Source organism: Vanellus vanellus (genome assembly GCF_965231255.1).
Source record: "Vanellus vanellus genome assembly, chromosome: 1".
Lineage (NCBI taxonomy): Eukaryota > Metazoa > Chordata > Aves > Charadriiformes > Charadriidae > Vanellus > Vanellus vanellus.
This window is the reverse complement of record NC_138905.1, coordinates 53640383-53659311: the sequence shown is the minus strand read 5'-3', so window position 1 is coordinate 53659311 and position 18929 is coordinate 53640383. Positions and strand designations below refer to the sequence as shown.

At 41.9% G+C, this 18929-nt stretch overlaps 2 protein-coding genes across 2 annotated transcripts in view; one reads left to right on the top strand and one right to left on the bottom strand.

The window, feature by feature from the left end:
* Nucleotides 1–1226: 1226 nt before the first annotated feature.
* ACTR6 (actin related protein 6) lies at nucleotides 1227–10296 on the bottom strand. Its single transcript, XM_082478939.1, has 11 exons — nucleotides 10034–10296; nucleotides 9352–9469; nucleotides 7841–7909; nucleotides 6391–6514; nucleotides 5454–5589; nucleotides 5307–5363; nucleotides 4533–4631; nucleotides 4267–4345; nucleotides 3399–3570; nucleotides 2324–2462; nucleotides 1227–1520 (listed from the first exon to the last, which is right to left on the bottom strand). The coding sequence occupies exons 1-11, from the start codon at nucleotides 10099–10101 to the stop codon at nucleotides 1391–1393; spliced, it is 1191 nt and encodes a 396-aa protein (XP_082335065.1). The 5' UTR covers nucleotides 10102–10296; the 3' UTR covers nucleotides 1227–1390.
* Nucleotides 10297–16132: 5836 nt separating this feature from the next.
* BLTP3B (bridge-like lipid transfer protein family member 3B) overlaps nucleotides 16133–18929 on the top strand; it is a 58576-nt gene continuing 55779 nt past the window's right edge. The window contains exon 1 of the mRNA XM_082498690.1: nucleotides 16133–16189. Within this exon, the coding sequence (XP_082354816.1) occupies nucleotides 16146–16189 (44 nt within the window). The 5' untranslated portion in view covers nucleotides 16133–16145. The remainder of the gene's footprint in view (nucleotides 16190–18929) is intronic.

Below are 18929 nucleotides of genomic sequence, written 5' to 3'. Positions count from 1 at the left end.
GATATCTCTCTACCTTCATGCTTTCAGTGATCCATGGGGCTGGTGGTATACACCTTTGTTTCCCCTGATCACAGCTCTGACCGTTCAACTACATCAACTACCCTTGGGTCACAGAGAACAATTTTTCAGATGGTATCTAGTTGTGCTTCAGAATGCCCCTCTCTGGGCCTCGTCAAGGATCACTGGAGGGGCATGAAATTCAGTGAAGTCTCTGCTTGATCCCTGCCATTAACTGCCTAAGTCAGTCAGTGCTCTTTGTTCCAAACTAGGTAAGAGTACCACGTAAGTATACTTACTGGTTTTACATAGGGGCAGACAAGGAAGGGAGTATGAGACTTCAGCTGAGAATAGGATGCTCCTCTGCAAATCTGAGACCACTGAGTATCCCCAGCCCTACTAAAAGGGCAAATGCCCTGTGGCCATGAGCTGCATCATGCCAAGATCAGTGTCAGCGCCCATGTGTCCCTAATCCGCCCTGTGGGAGTGCCTGCCTCTGTCCCGGCAGCCAAGCAAACCAGCTGGGGCACCTCCTTAACCCGCACAGCCCTCCCAGGCTTCTCTCTGGCTACTGCCCTATACTGTTGCTCTTTCCCCTCCTGCATGCAATGCTGCACGCGCCGACAGCACAACAGACTTTCTGATGCCACCGTTGCTCTGTAAACAGAAATAACAGGTTCAGGCTGGGGCATTTGTGTTTATCTAGAATGCACGGGATAGGACACAGATGGGATGGCCCAGGAGACAGCTGCAAGCTTCGTTCACGGTAGACAGCTTCTGATGTTGCCTTTTCAGAATGGTGAGGGGAGCAGCAGGAAGCTTATTTGCTCAGCCATTGTTTAAAAAAAAAAAACAAAACACAACCTACTAACCCCAAACCCCTTTTTAAGACGGAATTGTTCAAATTACTCTGTTCTCAAAGCCTAAGTATACTTTCAATAGCAGCGGTCACATTTCAAGTATATTCCTTTCATGGCTATTCACTAAAATAACCAAAACTAAATTTATTTCTTTTCACATCTCAAAGGAGACCTTTTGAGATGTGTTTAATGTCCACTCAATTGCATGCATGAGTGAGTTAGAATAATATTCATTTTGAAAAAAAAATTAAAACATGATTTCTTCTCACTATCTCTTTTTACTGCGTCATACATTGAGGTTTTCTGCAATAAGAATACAATGAAGCTATCAGTAAAAGAAGAGAACATAATGAAGTGACAATGAACATATTAGGCTTGTAAAACTTTATTTTTAAACTCTGAAAATGACTTTTTCCCAACCCGCTTGAATACAGGAAAGCTAAAACACAATCCTAACTGAGGGAAAACAGGCCGTAGTTCAGAGTTCCTTTCTGAGTAAAACAATGGAATAACAATGTATCCAGTTATGCTACCTATATATCAAATTTCTCTTCACAGATATTGTGTCCGTGTTCTTCATAATCTTCTCTAGTTACTACCATGTCTTCAAAATCATCATTTTCAGAAATGAGCTTCCCACCTTCCCAAGAATAAGTAATAGGGCTGAAAAATGAACAAAGCTATTGTTACTCGTCTGTAAGTTCATTTAAAATAGAATTATGCAGTCATGAGTTCAAAGACTTTATTTAGTCCCATGTATTTAAAAATACATTTCTGATTACTAAATCAAACCATTCAGCTCCAGACAAGTTATGAGACAAAGTCTGAAATTTTAGCAGGGCTAACTGACTTTGCGTTTTATAAAAAGCAAGTGCCTCTTTGGAGGCAGGTGTGAAGAGGGCAAGAAGTGGAGATGTCTTTTTATTTACTTTGCACAAATAATGATTCTTTAAGAATATTTAAAAATACCCTTTAATAATACTTTTTAGAAAGCGAAGATTTTTTTGTACTTTCAAGATATACTCGTTTTGTCTCAACTGTATACTCTCTCTCTGCAGAGATGTTACCCTTCCAAATCCCTGAAGTGGCTACATTAATAATGACATGGTGGCATTCAGATGCTGAAAATTCTTCTAAGTAAAAGACTAGACTATAATCTTGCATACTTATATATCTACTTAATGGCAATACAGTCTTATTTATCTGTTTACAATAAAAAGACTGATGCTGAAAACACTTACTTATATGCTTAACCTCATTAGGCAAACCACCAGGCAAGCAAATAGTCTCTGATTTATTTGGTTTGTCTGAAAATACACTGATTTCAAACATTCTTCTTGTACAATTTTGGTTCACTTAATTATTAACCCCTTTACTCAATCTCTTTTTAATCAGAGTAAGAAATCCTACTTCATAGTTTGTTCTGCTAGAAGAACTAAGCTTGTTCCGTATAGTTTAGAACTTACTTTTCAGGAAGAACAACAGAAACATCATAATCAGTTGGAGTAAGACAGCGAACTTCAGAATAAACCCGATCTCTGAAGCCTGGAAAAAGAGTGTTTCCCCCAGTCAGAACTATGTTCTTGAAGAAATGAGGCTGCATTTCTGTAAAATAAATAAGTAAATCGTAGTTAGGGACTGAATATATATTTAAAGGGTTTTTTTCCCACTTTTGTTATGAATTGGAACAGAAGTAAGAAATATGCATAGAAGAATATTATGATCCTCTAATTATCACATCAGTTAAATAGTTTTATTGAGAAATATAAGAAAGTCATCAATCACCCTGTGTTCCTTATGATTTTTAGAATTTGGCTTTGATAACTACTGTTTTCTTATATTGTCGATTAAATTTCACATCTGCCAACATAATTCCCCTTTCAAAAGGGATTGTAAATGATACAATTTTTTTAAGAGTACAAAATAATAGCCTCGATGCCGCGGTACTTATGTGGTATCATAAAACCTATGAAAGTATTCTTTGTAATAATAACATTAATTCCATGTACATCATCTGTAAAATGAAAGCTTTAGTATTGCTTCTGACAAACACAGCAGTCAGAAAGGTTTTCTACTTTGATGTTTGAATTACTGAGTTTGTTCAGTTTCATTTTTCTCGTCAGGTTGTTTTTTCATGTCTTCCAGTGAAGAAAGGTATTTTAAAATACAACTAAAACTAATTTCAAGTATATTCCATCATCAGCATCCAAGACAAATAGGTCACGTTAGAAAAGGACGTTGAGAAGAATAAAGTCTATAGTGATTAACTGAAACAAGTGTAGAAACCAATCAATGAATCACCACAAAACTGTGTTTGCCTAACAGAGGAACTTACAGACAATCTGTTGTAGAGTATATGACACACACCAGAAGACAGAACAGTACACAACAACTTAGGAACTGGCATATTGAGAGTACTAGCTTCTTAAGACACTTTGGATGCTTAAAAAAACCCAAACAAAACAAAAAACAAAACCAAAAAATTCCCCAAACAGAACAACACAACGCACACACACTTTTCAAAATACTTTTAGGTTATACCTTCAGGTAAATTCTGAATAGAATAAACAATAGCTTCAGGAATTCCCATCTCTTGAATACCAATATCTGAAGGGTGGAAGAGTATTTCTGGAACTGCAAATCTTTCATTTGCTAGACGAAGTATTTGCTCACCAGTCTTGTATTTTCCACTTAACACCATCTCTTCCCTTGGCTAAATTAAAGACATGAATAGTAGACACTGCTTAAGAAAAGAAATTACATCCTAGAGTATTCAGCTAATCTTTTTCATGTACTGCAAAGGTAGGCAATATATTCTATATTAAGTGGTATTATCAGCAAATCTTTTAAGAATAATACATACTCTGGTATTAAATCTGAAGTGACTTTGCTCTTATCAGCTCCTGTTTTGCCTAAAGCAAAATAAAATAGGTATGCATGAGAGTGGCCTTAAAGTATTGGGACTGCTTTCGAAACTATGGCCAACTCAGTGAATGAGGTAAAATCGTTAAATTGTCTTCATTGGTATGAAGAATTTTCAGGCTCTTCTATAACATGACTTTGAACCTTCTAAATATTAGGGCATTTAAATGAAATTCAGAGAGATTTACAAAAAAGTATCAAAGCAGAGAAAATATTTTACAACTTAACTTTAAAAGAAACCCAACAATAATGATGTGGATAAGTTGCATGACAGAGCACAAGCATAGAAAGGTACGAGTATTAAATAATAGAACATAAAATGCTATGCTGGAAAAATAGTATTTAATTTTCATCTCAACTTCCTAAGGAAAACTTTACCACACAGAAAGAAGTTACAATACAGCATTAGAAAAAAGAAAAGTCTGTTTATCCTCTCTACTAGACTTGTGCAGTCAAAAAAATACTTCAAAAACCAAACTATCATTACCTTACAAAATCCCTTTTTGATTGTGCTGAAGTCTGGCAAAACATAATCTACCATTACAGTATTTTCCTCTCCTTTCAATCTGAAAGAGAAGAATGTAAAATACAACAGAATGAAGGACAAGTTCTAAATCCAAACTATTTCATACTGACAAGACTTCCTTTGACTTAACTGGAAAAATTTCTGATTAAGAGTATAGTTTTATTTGTTTGTACAAATATATTATTCAAAAGTACCAACTTTTACATTTAGTACCACTGTATACATACTTGGCAATGTCCATGTCCTTGTAAAAGTCTTGAGAAACGTAACACACATCTTCTTTCACTTGGTTAATTACATGCGTTTCATCCATAACATGTAGCTGCCTGAGAAAAACAAAAACCAAAACCATAGAAGTTTGAGAATAATTAAGTCTTAGCATCCGTCCAGAAACATGTCCAGTTTTCCACTGGAAATGAGCACCCATAGTTTTCAAGTCGCAGAAAGCTACTGTCTCAATATTTAAAACTTGTATTCAATTTACAAAACTATTCCTGGCCTACGGGAGTTCAGTATTTTCCCATTGCACGGTTCAGTAAATACAAACATCTACCTGCATTTGCCCAAAGTCTTCATAACAAGCATAGCCGTAATTCTGCAGTTAGTTCTACTACCAAAGACTTTTACTTAGGTAAAGTTCCAAGCTAAAGGATCCTAATGAAAAGTTGACAGAATCAGTTAGCCAACTGACTGATGATCTACTGAGACATCTCAGAAAACACGTAAGGACTTGGATAATTGTGAATACACAGGTAAAATCAGCACCTTCAAAAGCACTGGCACTTTAAAAACTAACAGCCTAATTCTTCAAAGATCTTAAGCTCATCTTAATTCATTTTGAGCTTAAGCTCGAGATGGCAGCCACCAGATTATAACAGACAAAAATTCCCTTCTCCTTTAAAGAGCATTTAATCTAAAATTCACAGAACCTGTAAGAATACCCCCACAAACTTCTAGCTCATTTCATACCAAGTCTCAAGATGATGATCAGCATGCTTTACCTGTAAGAGATGATCTCCTTTAGATGGTTGGTTAAGAGTTTTCCTCCAACATTAATCCTACAGAAAAGGAGTAACACATGGAATTCTGTCATTATTAACTTCAGGCATAGCAAACAATTATTCTAGAAAATATATACTGCAGTTTACCTGATGATTGCCTCTTTCTTCTTTTTACTTCTACAATAAGGTACAATGTGTGTAAAAGAGTATCCACTATCCACAATGATACAACACAGCTCAGATGGATTATCCCGGAAATACCTATGTGCACTAAGAGCTCCAGCTGAAATACAGAAAATTTCATTCAATTTTTACATGAACACACACTTTTAGAATTTACATTGATATGAAAGTGTACTTGCTTTGTATTTTAAATGCCTTTGACAGACTTCCAAGACCTTCCACCGTAACATTACAGCCAACACATGAATTAATTTTGACAGTGGATAAAATTAAGTATCATATATGCCCCCATTTATTCTTTTTGAAGAATTCCAGTCCACGTTCAGTTTCCTCTCCTAAAGTCCAAGCAGACTGATCACACCACAATTTATCAAACCTATCCTATGTCCAACTATCTGTCAGAAGGGTTGTGATGTCATTTACACCTTCCCTGCAAGATACATTTCATGATTGTAATGCTACATTTTATGATTGTAACGCTACATTTTATTTGCTAACAGGAAACAAAACCAAACAAAAAACCACCAACCCCCCAATAAGGAAAGGTATCAAAGTCCTCATGCAAATCTTTGGTAGACTTTCTTAAGTGCTATCCTGTTTCAAAAGCCGTCCACTATCTCTGTCATCCTGACTCTCCTCAGATTTCCTTTAATTATATACTATGACACTCTTAAGAAAGCAGTATGAGTGTAGCTGAAATTTAGTAAAAAAATAGATTGTTTAATCCAGTTAGAGTACATATAGGAGCATATTACTCAAGAGCCAGGAGGGAAGCGAAGTAATTTATTCACTACCTTTACATATACACATATGTGCATATGCATGCATGCATATTTATTCATTTATTTACAAGGTTAACCTTCAAAATATATAAATGCGAACTTGAGGGAAACAGACTTACCATTTACTCTAAGAACGGCTTGAAATTGATATTCTTCAAACAGAATTTCATTCATGGATTCTTGTATTGAACTGAAGTTAAAATAAGGTTCAGTAATAATAATATTGGTATCTACAAAATCCACCTGTGAAAAATACATTAAGATTGTCATTACACACAACTTAGAAATTAATACTCTGTTACCATATTTTGCAGCAGTTGAAGATCACGTAAATCTGAAGACATGATTACCACTTGCTGTATCTGTTTGTAGAAGCTAGACTTAGAAAGTTTTAGTTTTGTTAAAGACTTCATGACCAGTGATACAACTTTGTCAAATTGATGGGTGAAAACATAATAGAAGGGAACACCTTCATACATATTCTGCTCCTGCAGAACTGTATCCAACATTCTAAAGAGGTAACCATTAAGGAACACTACATACTAACCTAAGATACTTTACGTTAATCCTGTCAACTACAGAAAGATAAGTCTCTTCAACAGCTCAGCACTTGCATCACAGTCCTGCGCAAAGTAGAATCAATAATAAAACTCCCAGTGACCTCTAATGAGGCCAGCAAAAGATCCTGGATTTTCCACATTTATTGATATCTCAAACTCCTTTAAAGAGGACTTCAGAGGGTTACTTCAATCATAAGTGGATACAGCCCTAAATGTATTACCAGCTGCATCTCTCTTAACCTATGAAAAGAATTAAAAATAAATTCTCCTTGCAACCATGACTAAATTGAATCTAATTCTAAAACTAAAATGAAAGCTAAGTATCAAAAGCCAGCACTGTATATTTTTATGTAGGGATAGCAGGATATTTTGAGGCATTACTTTCATTGTCAGGACCATTCTGCCTCCTAGGTGTTACAAAAACCCCAAAACTTTCAAAGTATACAACAATACTTTTTTTTTTAAGAAAAATTAAAAGGGAAGCCTTACTACACTTCTTGTGCTAAATCCAGTTCGTGTGACAAATAAGAAATATTAAGTATCAGATATTTATATTATATACACTCAACCTACCCATAGGCAGAAAATGGTTTGCCAAAGAGGGTTACTTAATGTGTACGTCTTTTGGCCTACTGACCTAGCTCATCACTCTTTTACATCAGCAGTTTCTTGACCTCTAAACCACGCTGTATCTGTCTATAATTATTATTTTTCACTAACTTGAACTCTTAATTATATTGATATGAATTGCTTAACATATATGAACTGAACTCAGTATGATTACACACGACTGAAAAATTTAAATGTTTTTTAAATTCCTACAGTAGAGCTCAAAGTAAAAATTTTCTTCAGTTTGCAAAAAATTAAAACCCTGTGAATTCTCACTGAAGGGACCCTTAAAAAGAACAGTAAGCTCACCAGTTCTATTTAAATTTGATGTAGTTATGTTAACTCCATTAGTCAGTATTTAACCTACATAAAATCTGCAATTAAAAAAAAAAGCTCTTACTTGATACATTTCTTTTCCAAAAAGATAATCCCAAACCTGCCTCTGGACATCCCAGTTCACCAAATAACCCTGCAGGATTTAGAAAAAAATGCAGTATTTTAGAAAATAAAATCATACTTAAAAAAAACCCAAACAATTACTAGAAATAAAAAAATGTTAAGTGATTGATAGACTGGTAATATAAAGAAATTTGAGAGTAAAAATGTCTAAATTCACACTTCTATGCTAAGGACTAAATGTTACATAGGACAAAAAATGCTGCAAATATTCCTCATGACTGTGTTAATTACTACACTACAAAAACAATGTAAACTGTGTTTCCTGTATACATTATTCTCTGACAGAAGCCTGTCAGTCTGACCTCAGTGCCTGTGAGCATTATGGAGCAGATCATCTTCAGCACCATCACATGGTACGTACAGGACAAACCTCATCTCCTTCTAAAGCAAGGTGACCCGCTTAGTGGATGAGGGAAAAGCTGCGGATGTTGTCTACCTAGACTTTAGTAAAGCCTTTAACACCGTTTCCCACAGCATTCTCCTGGAGAAACTGGCTGCTCATGGCTTGGACGGGCATACTCTTCTCTGGGTAAAAAAATGCATTGATGTGCTGAGGCCAATGGTATGAGGTTCAAGAAAGCCAAGTGCTGGGTCCTGCGCTTGGGTTGCAATAACCCCATACAGCGCTACAGGCTTGGTGAAGAGTGTCTGGAAAGCTGCTCGGTGGAAAAGAACCTGGGAGTGTTGGTTGACAGGTGGCTGAATATGAGCCAGCAGTGTGCCCAGGTGGCCAAGAAGACCAACGGCATCGCGGCCTGTATCAGAAATAGCGTGGCCAGCAGGACTAGGGGAGTGATCGTCCCCCTGTACTCGGCACTGGGGACGCTGCATCTCGAATACTGTGTTCAGTTCTGGGCCCCTCATTACAAGTGACCTTGAGGTGCTGGAGTGCATACAGAGAAGGGCAACAAAGTGAGGGGTGTAGAGAACAAGCACCTGAGGGAACTAGGGTTGGATAAAAGTAGGCTGAAAGGAGAACTTATTGCTCTCTACAACTGCCTGAAAGGTTGTAGAGAAGTGGGGGTTGGTCTCTTTTCCCAAGTAGCAAGCAATAGGACAAGAGGAAACAGCCTCAAGTTGTGCCAGGGCAGGTTTAGATTGGCCATTAGGAAAAACGTCATTACCAAATGTATTGTTGAGCACTGGAACAGGCTGCCCAGGGAAGTGGTTTGGTCACCATCCCTGGAGGTATTTAAAAGGCATGTAGACGTGGTGCTCAGGGATGTGGTTTAGTGGTGGACTTGGCAGGGTTAGGTTTACAGTTGGACTTGATGATCTTAAGGGTCTTTTGCAAACTGAACAATTCTATGTCTGTAAAGGTCGCACTGCTGAATTTGATTCTTGTTTGATACTACATATAACCCTGCAGCTGAGGCATATTGTATGAAAACTATTCCTTAAAACACCGATTTACATTTGACTATAATGTTAAATTCAGGATATCTTACTTACTTTCTGAAAAGGGAGAATATAGAAAAGACCAGAGGGATCTTTAATTTCATCCAGTTGGTTTGCCGTAAAGGTTTTCAAGCGTGCAGTCTTTGATCTGAACTGACAGTTGGGAATAACACTGGAAAAGATTGGGAACTCTGCTATTCATCACGATATGAGACACGTTGCTTGTCTTTACACTGCTTTCATAAATCGTATACTTTCAATAATATTTTTGCTGCTGCGTTTTGGTTTTAATCCCTTTATTGGAGCGAGTTACGAGGGGAAATCTCAATTTCTGACGCCTCCGGCGCAGAGGAGACACCTCTTGGAAAAACAAACCAAACCCCTCTGCACACCGCACTGAGGGACACCCGCCCCGGCACCGCCACCCCCCGGGACTGACTGACACACACATACACACGCACCCCCCCAACACCCACACACACCCCGCCATGGGCTGTGAGGGACGGTGCAACGGTGCCGTCGGCCGCGCGCCGCAGGGGCGGGGCCCGGCACCCGCCGCAGGGGCGGGGCCACAGGCCGGGCCTTTCCCCGGCCAGCGCAGGCGCGGCTGGCGGCCCGCTGGCCGGTGGAGGGGCCGAGTGAGAGGAGAGGCGGCCTCCCCTGCGCTCAGGCGCCGGCGGGGAGCAGCGCAGCGATAAGGGGAACGGCCGTCCCGCCGCCCGTCCTGCCCCCTCACCTGACGTTCGCGTGGCTGTAGCCGATCTTGGCGTTGTAGGCGCCGTTATCCAGCACCAGCGTCGCCATGTTCCCCACGGCGCCACGGCCGCCGCCGTCCCAGTATTGATCCGCCACCGCCGTGGATCTCTATGGTTACCATAGAGCGGAGGAGAAGCGCCCGCGCGTTGCCTGATGGGACGCAGGAGTGCCGCGGGAGCCGCCTCCGGCCGCGCACCCGCCTTTGCCGCGAGACCCTGGCCGCTCACGTGATGCCGGTGACGCTTGCGAAGCTGCGGAGGCTATTGGTCGGGTGTGACCCGGAAGCTCTCGCCAACCAGGCCGGGGGGGGTGGAGGTCGACGTGGCGTCACCTTGTCAAGTGCAGTCTCCGGCGCTGTTCCCTGCGCGCTTGGTGCGCCTGCGCGGGCAGCCCTGATCCGCGGGCAGCCCTGATCCCCGGGCAGCGGGAGGGAACGGCTGCCGGGGCGACGGCTGAGGGGGATGGGGGCTGTCGCCCTCTCCCAGCAGGGACGTAGCGGGCTGTTACTGGGAGAGCCCGGGTGGGCTCATCATTATTTTACTGTTCTTAGCGTGCTGTAATTAATGCTCTTTAATTATAAAAAGCACAAAAAGCAATGGTATTGGTGTTCCCTGTCACTGACAGGCCGTTGTTACCACGCCCCTGTTTGGAATCACAGAGCCACAGAACAGCCCGGGCTGGAAGGGACCTCGGAGGACCCTCTGGTCCGACCGTCCGTGGCAAAGGGAGCCGAGGTGAGACGATCTCGGGCTCTGTCTAGCTGCATCTTGAAAACCTCCAGCGGTAGGGACTCCACCACATCCCCTTGGAGATTGTTTCAGTGGTTGATTGTTCTCGCTATAAAATAAATAAATAAATAAATTCCTCATATCGAGATGAAACCTGTCCCAGTGCCACTTGAACCCGTTGCGCCGTGTCTTCTTGTGGAGAAAGAGCCTCCATCCTCTTTGTAGCTACGTTTTACATACTGGAATATTGTGATAAGGTGCCCCCTGTGCCTCTTCACCAGGGAGAAAAGACCTAACTCCTTCAGTCCTTCCACATAGGGCAGGTTCTGCAGCCCTTTGTTCATCTTCATTCGGACCCTTTCCAGTCTGTCCATGTCTTTTTTGAATTGTGGGGACAGGAATTGGGCACAGTACTCCAGGTGTGGCCTGACAAGCACAGAGCAAAGTGGGATGATGACATCTCTGTCCCTGCTAGTAATGCTCCTGCAGATGCAGCCCAGGATCCAATTTGCATTCGTTGCTGCAGCAGCACACTGCTGACTCCTGTTCAGCTTGTCCACCAGCACCCCCAGGTCCTTTTCAGCTGGGTTGCTCCACTGGCACACAGATCCTACCCTGCATGGGTCTCTTTGCTTATGTCCTCCCAGGTGTAGGATTGTCTTTATGACGAATTTTGCTTTATTTATGTTTTCTATGTTTTACTTAGCATCACTGGTATCTTTGTTGTTATCCAATAAAAAAGGAAGTGAATTACGGTTTTGTATCTGTATGCAATTGGCTTTCCTGGAAGTACTAGACCTTAAAAATAACTGCTACTCTACATGATTACTCTTTACACTAACAAATATCAAATGTCTTTCCATGAGCCAGGATGTTCAGCAGAACACACGGCAATCTGATTTTAGACTGATCCTCTTTACGTGCTTACCAGTTTCTTAAGGACAGCATCCTTAATCCCCACTTTAGCAGATACATTCTTTGGTTCTTGAGGAGAGGTTATAGGAATTATCAAAAGCCTGTTGTTCCAGTTCAGGGGTTTCTGGATTCTTTTAAAGAACACTGTAAAGCATTGGTTGTTCTCTGTCTTTGCCCTCCAACAGGTATAATAATACTAAATTTTGGTTTTGTAATAAAAACCCCAAACCCAAAATACACAAAATATACAATCATGACAGATGCTTTAGCTATTCACAGCATTACAGGGAAACATAAGATACTAGTCTCAAAATCACATAATTGTTGCTTTGTCCTTTTATTAATAATATAAGGTTCTTAGAAGAATAATTCAGACACAAAAAATCATAGCTGTTGCTAACTTTTGCCTTGTGAAATTAAAGGTGAAAGCCAGAATTTAATTAATTACTTTTTTCTTCTAGACACTAGCTCCAGCTCTGTGAGATTTCATCTGTTAACATTTAATTACTTGTATTAAATTCAGTTAGTTTTGCTTTTTTTTTTTTTTTTCAATACCTACAAGACAAGTGCCAGGATTTTAACAGTTCACTTGGATTTATGTGTAGTGGTTAGTATACATAAATATTTAAAATCGCTGGGAAATAAGTTGGTATATTTACTCTCATTGCTAACTGAGGCCAACTCATATACATATTTGTTGATTTTTTTTACATATTCACCCATATATTGCAGTGACACCTCTGATAATACTTTTTTTGTTGTTGACAGAGTACCTAGCAAAGACAAAGTCAGTGACATAGCAAGGACCCATAAATACGACTTTCAAATGTCCACACGGTAGCAAACCTTGTGCATGGCCCCTTACAATAGCTTAGAATACATATCTTGTGACGTTCTTTGAATAATGGTCCGTCAAACTACTTAAGCCTTGCACATCTGCATTTGAAGACAAATCCTTTGTTATCTTTTGCATCATCCATATGAAGCCGGGCTGAATTTCTCATTCTGCAAATATGAAACAAAACACTCACTGAAACAAAATCAGAACTTCTTCGGTCACATTTTATTTGTTCTTTTTCCACATTTTCTACTGCTTTACTTAATGTGAAAAAAAAAATAACATTTTTGTTAATTCTGTGATTTTCATGTTTCTGAAGTCGCTTGAGCTCTAGTTATGTTTTTTTTTTCTCCCAAGTCCATTCCAGTTTTTACAGTTAAGGAATCCACATGACTACATGAAGAGTCAGACTCCATTTGCACACACTATACAAAGTGCACAGCTGCTTATTTGCTCTGCTCTGTGGGCACGTGCGGTCTCAGAATGATTGAACAGTGCCAGCTACAGAATTTGCAGGTTGTTTACAGCATCCAAAGAAAGTTATCCTTGAGGAAGAAGATACTGCATTCTTCGACCCTGGCACAGGGGGGCGTTATCCTGGACTTAGCATCCATAAATGGAACCCCATGCACCTTTCTTTATCTAGGTGGTGGTAAAGGTCAGGCTGGTGGATGAGATGACTGCCTGATGGGAAACTCTGTACATCCTTGGGTTCTTGGGTCTTCTACTGAATGGAAAGAGTTCACAAAGAGGCCCTAGAAATTACCTGTGGTAAATATAAGCCAAAATTATTCTTTGAGGACATTTTAGTATCCTAGATACACTCACAAGTGGGATTCTTTCTTGGTGACATGAGTTCCAGTTGCTCCATAAGGGAGGGAAGCCAGGAGCTGAGGCAAATACTGTGGCCAGTAAGGCAGGACCTTGCCAGCCAGGGCCTGTCCCGCCACCCCCAGCCAGGGAGCAGGGCAGGCAGGGGTGGGAGGGCAGCCCAGAGCCCAGGCCATCAGGCAAGTGTCTGAAGATGAAGCAGGTCAAGCACAGAAGCCAATCCTCAGGTCAGAGTCAGGATCAGGTGTGGTGGGGTGAAGAAGGGATAGACATAGCCCAGGGATAACCAGCGAGGTCCATAGTGACCAGGCAGGTCTGAGGTCAAGATGAAATGTCAGTGGATCAGGGTCCAGATCAGCTGGACCTGTGGCAATACATGTGATGATCTGCCACTACAACCACCCCTTCTTTACTTCTCCTGCTACACAGTTTCTCCTCACTGGGTGGGGAGTCATTTTGGTAAATCAAGAGCAAAGAGCCTTGGTTGCTAGATGAAGAAATCTTACATGGCAATGTTTATAAGTGCAAAGTAGTCAGGAAGGCTAATCTACTCTTTCCTCTTAGTGGTTATCATATTAAGGTGATAGCTGATGACACTTTTTTTTTCATAAATAGTGCCCCTCCTCTGTTCAGAGCAGACACTTTGGGACCAAAGTATCGAGCACCATTTTCACATAGCGGTGGTCTAATTATCATGAACGTGACAGCAGAAAATCATTTGCCTGCAAACATGGGACTGTGATTTGAAGAATCAGTCCAAAGTCTTAATAAATATAGTCTGGCGATATCCTGATATTAATTTGCATTAGGCCGTAAAATGAAGTGTTGGATACTCCACTCAAACCAAGGGATAAGCTGTAAGCTGGGCTCCTTCTCACACACCCTTCTAATGTCCTGGGGTGGGGTGGTTGATTATGCATTTTCCTCCGTTCCTCCATTCAGTGTACACCAAATGGGGGAGAACATGACGTCATAATTCAGATCAATCCTGCCAGACAGGATTATTTCTGTTTTCCAGTTCTGACATCAATGAAGAGCCTCTGGACTTCCCCTTTTCTGCCAGAGCTACGCTTGCAGGACACTTGAGAGGGAACACACAGCATGGGTCTTGCTTTCCTTGCACCTCATATTTTCTTTCTCGATGAGAAGCTGATTCATCATTATGATGAACATTATTTCTCCAAGATACTGGTAGAATTTTTTCTGGTTGAGAAAATTGGTCTTAAAACAGGAATAAAAGCGTTAGCTTCATACACAGCTCATTCCCACTTTATAAATCTCTTTGAAGAATATAATGAGGTCAGTATTACACAACTGACTGAATTTTAAATGCCTGGAAAAATCAATTGGAAATGTTCATCTCCTGACCTTTCATCTGTTACTGCTTCATAGTTCTAACTTAAAGGTCCTTGGGGTTTTGGTTCATTGCATGTAAATTATTAATCTGTTATGTATATGAGAAGCAAAGAAAATAGTATCTGATGTCTTTGCAGCTCAAGACTATATTCTAGAGTCAGCAAGCCTTCATACAGAGGTCGCATCTGAAAATCTTGTTAGTTTTACAACTGTTAATTTTTTTCTTTTTTCAGTTAATACTACTATTTAGGGTATTCGGTGACCTACCACTGAAATTCTTCAAGATACCTTTTCCGAATGAGGGAGCTCCAGAGAAGAGGGTTGCTGGAGGAACAAAACTGTTACGGCATATTTGTATTTTTTTTTAAGTGACTTGGAATTTTTGCTACAGCATGAGAAGCTATTATCTCAAAACTAAAATAATCTGTAGGCTTTATACTTGCCACAGATACCCAGTGACAATTGAGTTGCTTTTTGTAGCTGGAAATGAATATTGCTTATAAAACAGTGGTATAAAAAGGATGGATGTCTCACTTGGCTAAGCGAGGTGAATTTATTATGAAAGAGCTAGAGCAGTAGAGTTTATCTGAAAATTTTAAAGTAACTTAAAATATTGCTTCTGTGAATGAGCTCTGCCAGCTCCAATGCTGTGGGGGAGCATGATGTGCAGGTATTAACACCAAGTATTAACACACATAGGTAATACACATTTTATCAAGAGGAATTTTTACTACAGACTAGATAAATTTTTTTTTGTTGTTCGTGTTTTTGTTACACGTAAGGCCTTTTAAGTGACACTTTGTAACAGATTTTCAATAGAAGTAACAACGTGTATGGGTCACGTAGGGTCTGAGGGGGAGGCGGAGGCCGGGCCCACGGGGGACACGCTCCACAGGCGGCAGGAGGGATGGAGCCGCAGACGGGGCCACAGACGCTGTCAAGAGTTTTGGAGATCGGGAGGCTGAAGAGGGAGGAAAGAAGCAGCAAGCGGTGGAGAGCGCAGAAAAGGCGGGCGGCCCGGCCCGGGGCGGGCAGAGACTGCTGGCGCTGAGGCGGGGGACGGCGGTGCTGACCAGGCGGACACCGATGGGCGGCAGCGGCGACCCCTTCCAGGGGTTCTGCGGGCTGAGGGGAGGAGGCGCCCCTTCCCCGCCTCAGCCTTGCCCGGGGCTGCCGCTCCCCGCGCGGGGCGGTGGCTCCGGGTCCGGCCCTCCCCGTTGCCGCCCCGCCACCGCCCCCGCCCCCCCGTCACTAGGCGATGCTGCAGCCAAGATGGCGGCGGGCGCCCAGTGAGCGCGAGCGGAGACAGCGGCAGCGGCTCCGCTCCCGGCGGTCTCCCCGCCTCGGGCAGGGGGAGGCGGAGGGATGAGGCGCGTCCCCGGTCCCGGCGGGTCGTCGTGAAGGAGCGCAGGCCGGCAGACACCATGGCGGGGATTATCAAGAAGCAGATCCTGAAGCATCTCTCCAGGTCAGTGGGGCGCCGTGCCCCGGATAGACTGAGGCGGGGGGGCGAGGACGGCAACAGTTCCCGGTCCCGCGTCTCCGGGCGGAGAGCGGCCCCCGGGGCCTGCCGCGGGGTGGGGGGACCGGCCTTCATTCAGCCCGCGGAGGGTGGAGCTGGAGCCGCCTCCTCGGGGTGACTGTCGGAGGCGGAGGGGGCGGCCGGCGGTGACAGCCGCGTCAAGGGCCCCTAAGCCCCCTCGCTCGGTGCCCGGGGACAGCGCAGGAGCCCGCCCGAGGCGAGGAGGGGGACTCGGTTTGGCCGGCGCAGAAAGGGAGTCACCGAGTTGAGTCACCGCCGGGCAGACGGTGCCCGCCCCCGCGGCCCGCCGCACAGCCGAGCCGGGCGGGGGCTGCCGTGGCAGTGGGCCCGCGGCGGGGGCGCTGACGGGGGCCCGTGGGGCGCCCCCGGAGCAGCCCGTGGCGACGAGAGAGGTGTTCCAGGGGGAGCGTGGGAAAAGAAAGGGAGTGAAAATCCCAAACCCCGTCGTAATTCGAAGGCAGGGGGTGGTGGGGGGTTTACACGAGCCGTCCCGGTTGGGTTGCTGGCTGGGGGTGTGGGAGCTCGGCCGGTGTCCTTGCCGGTCTGGTCGCGACATGTGAGCTGTCGCACCCGCAGGTGAGGCCGGGTGACAAAGGAGATGCGTTCCGGTGCACGCAGAAGGGATGAAAGAAGTTCGAGGTTTTCTGGGTGACGGAAATCGTATCTAACGTGCCAACCAACCAACCAAAACAAAAAGCCCTACTGTAAAATTTTGTAGCTGTCAGTGTTGTGTGCTTGAAAGATGGAAAAACTGCAGAAAGTCCCCAATCTGATTGATACAATTTTAAAAAGCCACATGACACTTTTCCCATTCTTAAAGAGAGGTGAAAACCTATTAAGTAGTTGATCTGTCACGACACCACACTGTTGTTATTCTTCAAAGCTTACTTTTAGAAATTAAAAAAATATAACCCAAAATATTGGTCCCTTATTTGTCCCTTTTTTTTTTTTTTCCCCCAAATGTTCTATTTGAATTTTGTGTGGTATTTCTGAAAGGTGTTTATTTTCATCAGTGCTAATAAATAGAGAAAATCAAACAAAATGAAATTACAATTTGTCGTTTGACTAATCTGTTGATGGTGTACCAAGAAAACAAAGTTCTCATTCCAAATCCGTTGCTATCTATCCACTGAAGATGATGTATGAAGCAGTAATAGAATGTTTTTTTTCCTCCACCTTACTCATGAGTTTTGTAGGTGGGAATGCTGGTAAAGAACTCTTGTCTTCACATGAAAATAACTGCGTACTGTGAGAATGGAAATGCAGCATGAAGATGTCATCAGCCTTGAGTCAGTTTGCTAATCAGAAATGTGCATGGAATCGCTGGACTTAATTGACTGAAACAGCTCACTTCCTGTAGTGCTATTTAGCAAGCTGTATAGAAAGAGAAGTGAACTCTAATCTCTGTGCTACAGGTTAAAGTCTGAAATGTGTCTAGGATCTGGGCATGAGTAAAATGAGCTGGTTTTTGTCTAGTTTTTCAAATAAACCTAGATTAGAATTAAGTACTTTTTAATGTTGGTAAATCTGTGTTTGCTTTTTTGTGTGATGTGATAATGCTTATTCAACAAGGCTATGTCAATTGATAGTTTCGTCATTTTTAAAAAGCTTATGGGATATATCTAGCAATCTGAGGTTTGCAAGTTGAAGTTGAGTCTCGTGATCTACACTTCATTGACATTAAAAGAGTATGTTTACTACCTAAAATATAGACAGTATTATTCTTAAGCCCCTTATTATGGGTATTCTTAATCACATGATCAGATAATATCTTTTCTCCCTGCAGAACTGGTGCTTTCAGTGGTTGCAGAAGTTGGTTATGCAAGAAAACGGAATTCAGGTGTCACAAGCACCTGTACATCTGGTGGCTTTTTAAATTTCAGGAACTTGTTTTTTCAGCAAAAGCGATAATGTTGTTCTTTATTTCAGGATTTTCTTTATGTTTTATAAGAACATGATTAAGGTAGGCTTCGCACACTGTTTTATTTCAGTCTGGAGCCAAATACATAAGGAATTTCCTGTAATGCAGAGGGTGCCAAAGGACACTTTCACTTTTTACTCTATTACTATATTGGTTCCTGTTGCACAGTTTTCATAGTTCCTCTAAACTGATGCCTGTTTGCCGTCTTCAACAAAGCAGGTATTAGTGGCAGAATTAAAATGTACTGGAAGAAGTCCATATATAATAAAGGAAGAGTAGAAATAATTATCTTGTTATCTCAATTTACTTTCAGTTTTGATGATTGTATTTCTCTTTATGTTTGAACAAAGCCAAATCTAATATGTACCTCAAAGAACAAACAGAAGATACGAACTTGTACCTTCAGTTACAGAAAAGTTTTGCCAGAAATCACAGAATTGCAGGATGGTTGAGGTTGGAAGGGATCTTTGGAGGTCATCTTGTCCAGCTCCCCCAAATCAACATTGATTTAGCAATATTTGCTATGAAGGTTGCTGCAATATCTGTTACTCGGGTGTTAGCAATTTTCAGCTTTCTTAATTTCTGTATATGCAAATTTAAAAGCGTTGTGTCATTCAGCAGTATAGTTTCCATTTAGGAGTTTACAGTGCTTTTAGATGAACTGATATGGACACTGGTGGTGTGACGGAGTCTCATCATTCTACATTTGTTAGCTAGGGAAAATTTTTACATAGATACGGGTCT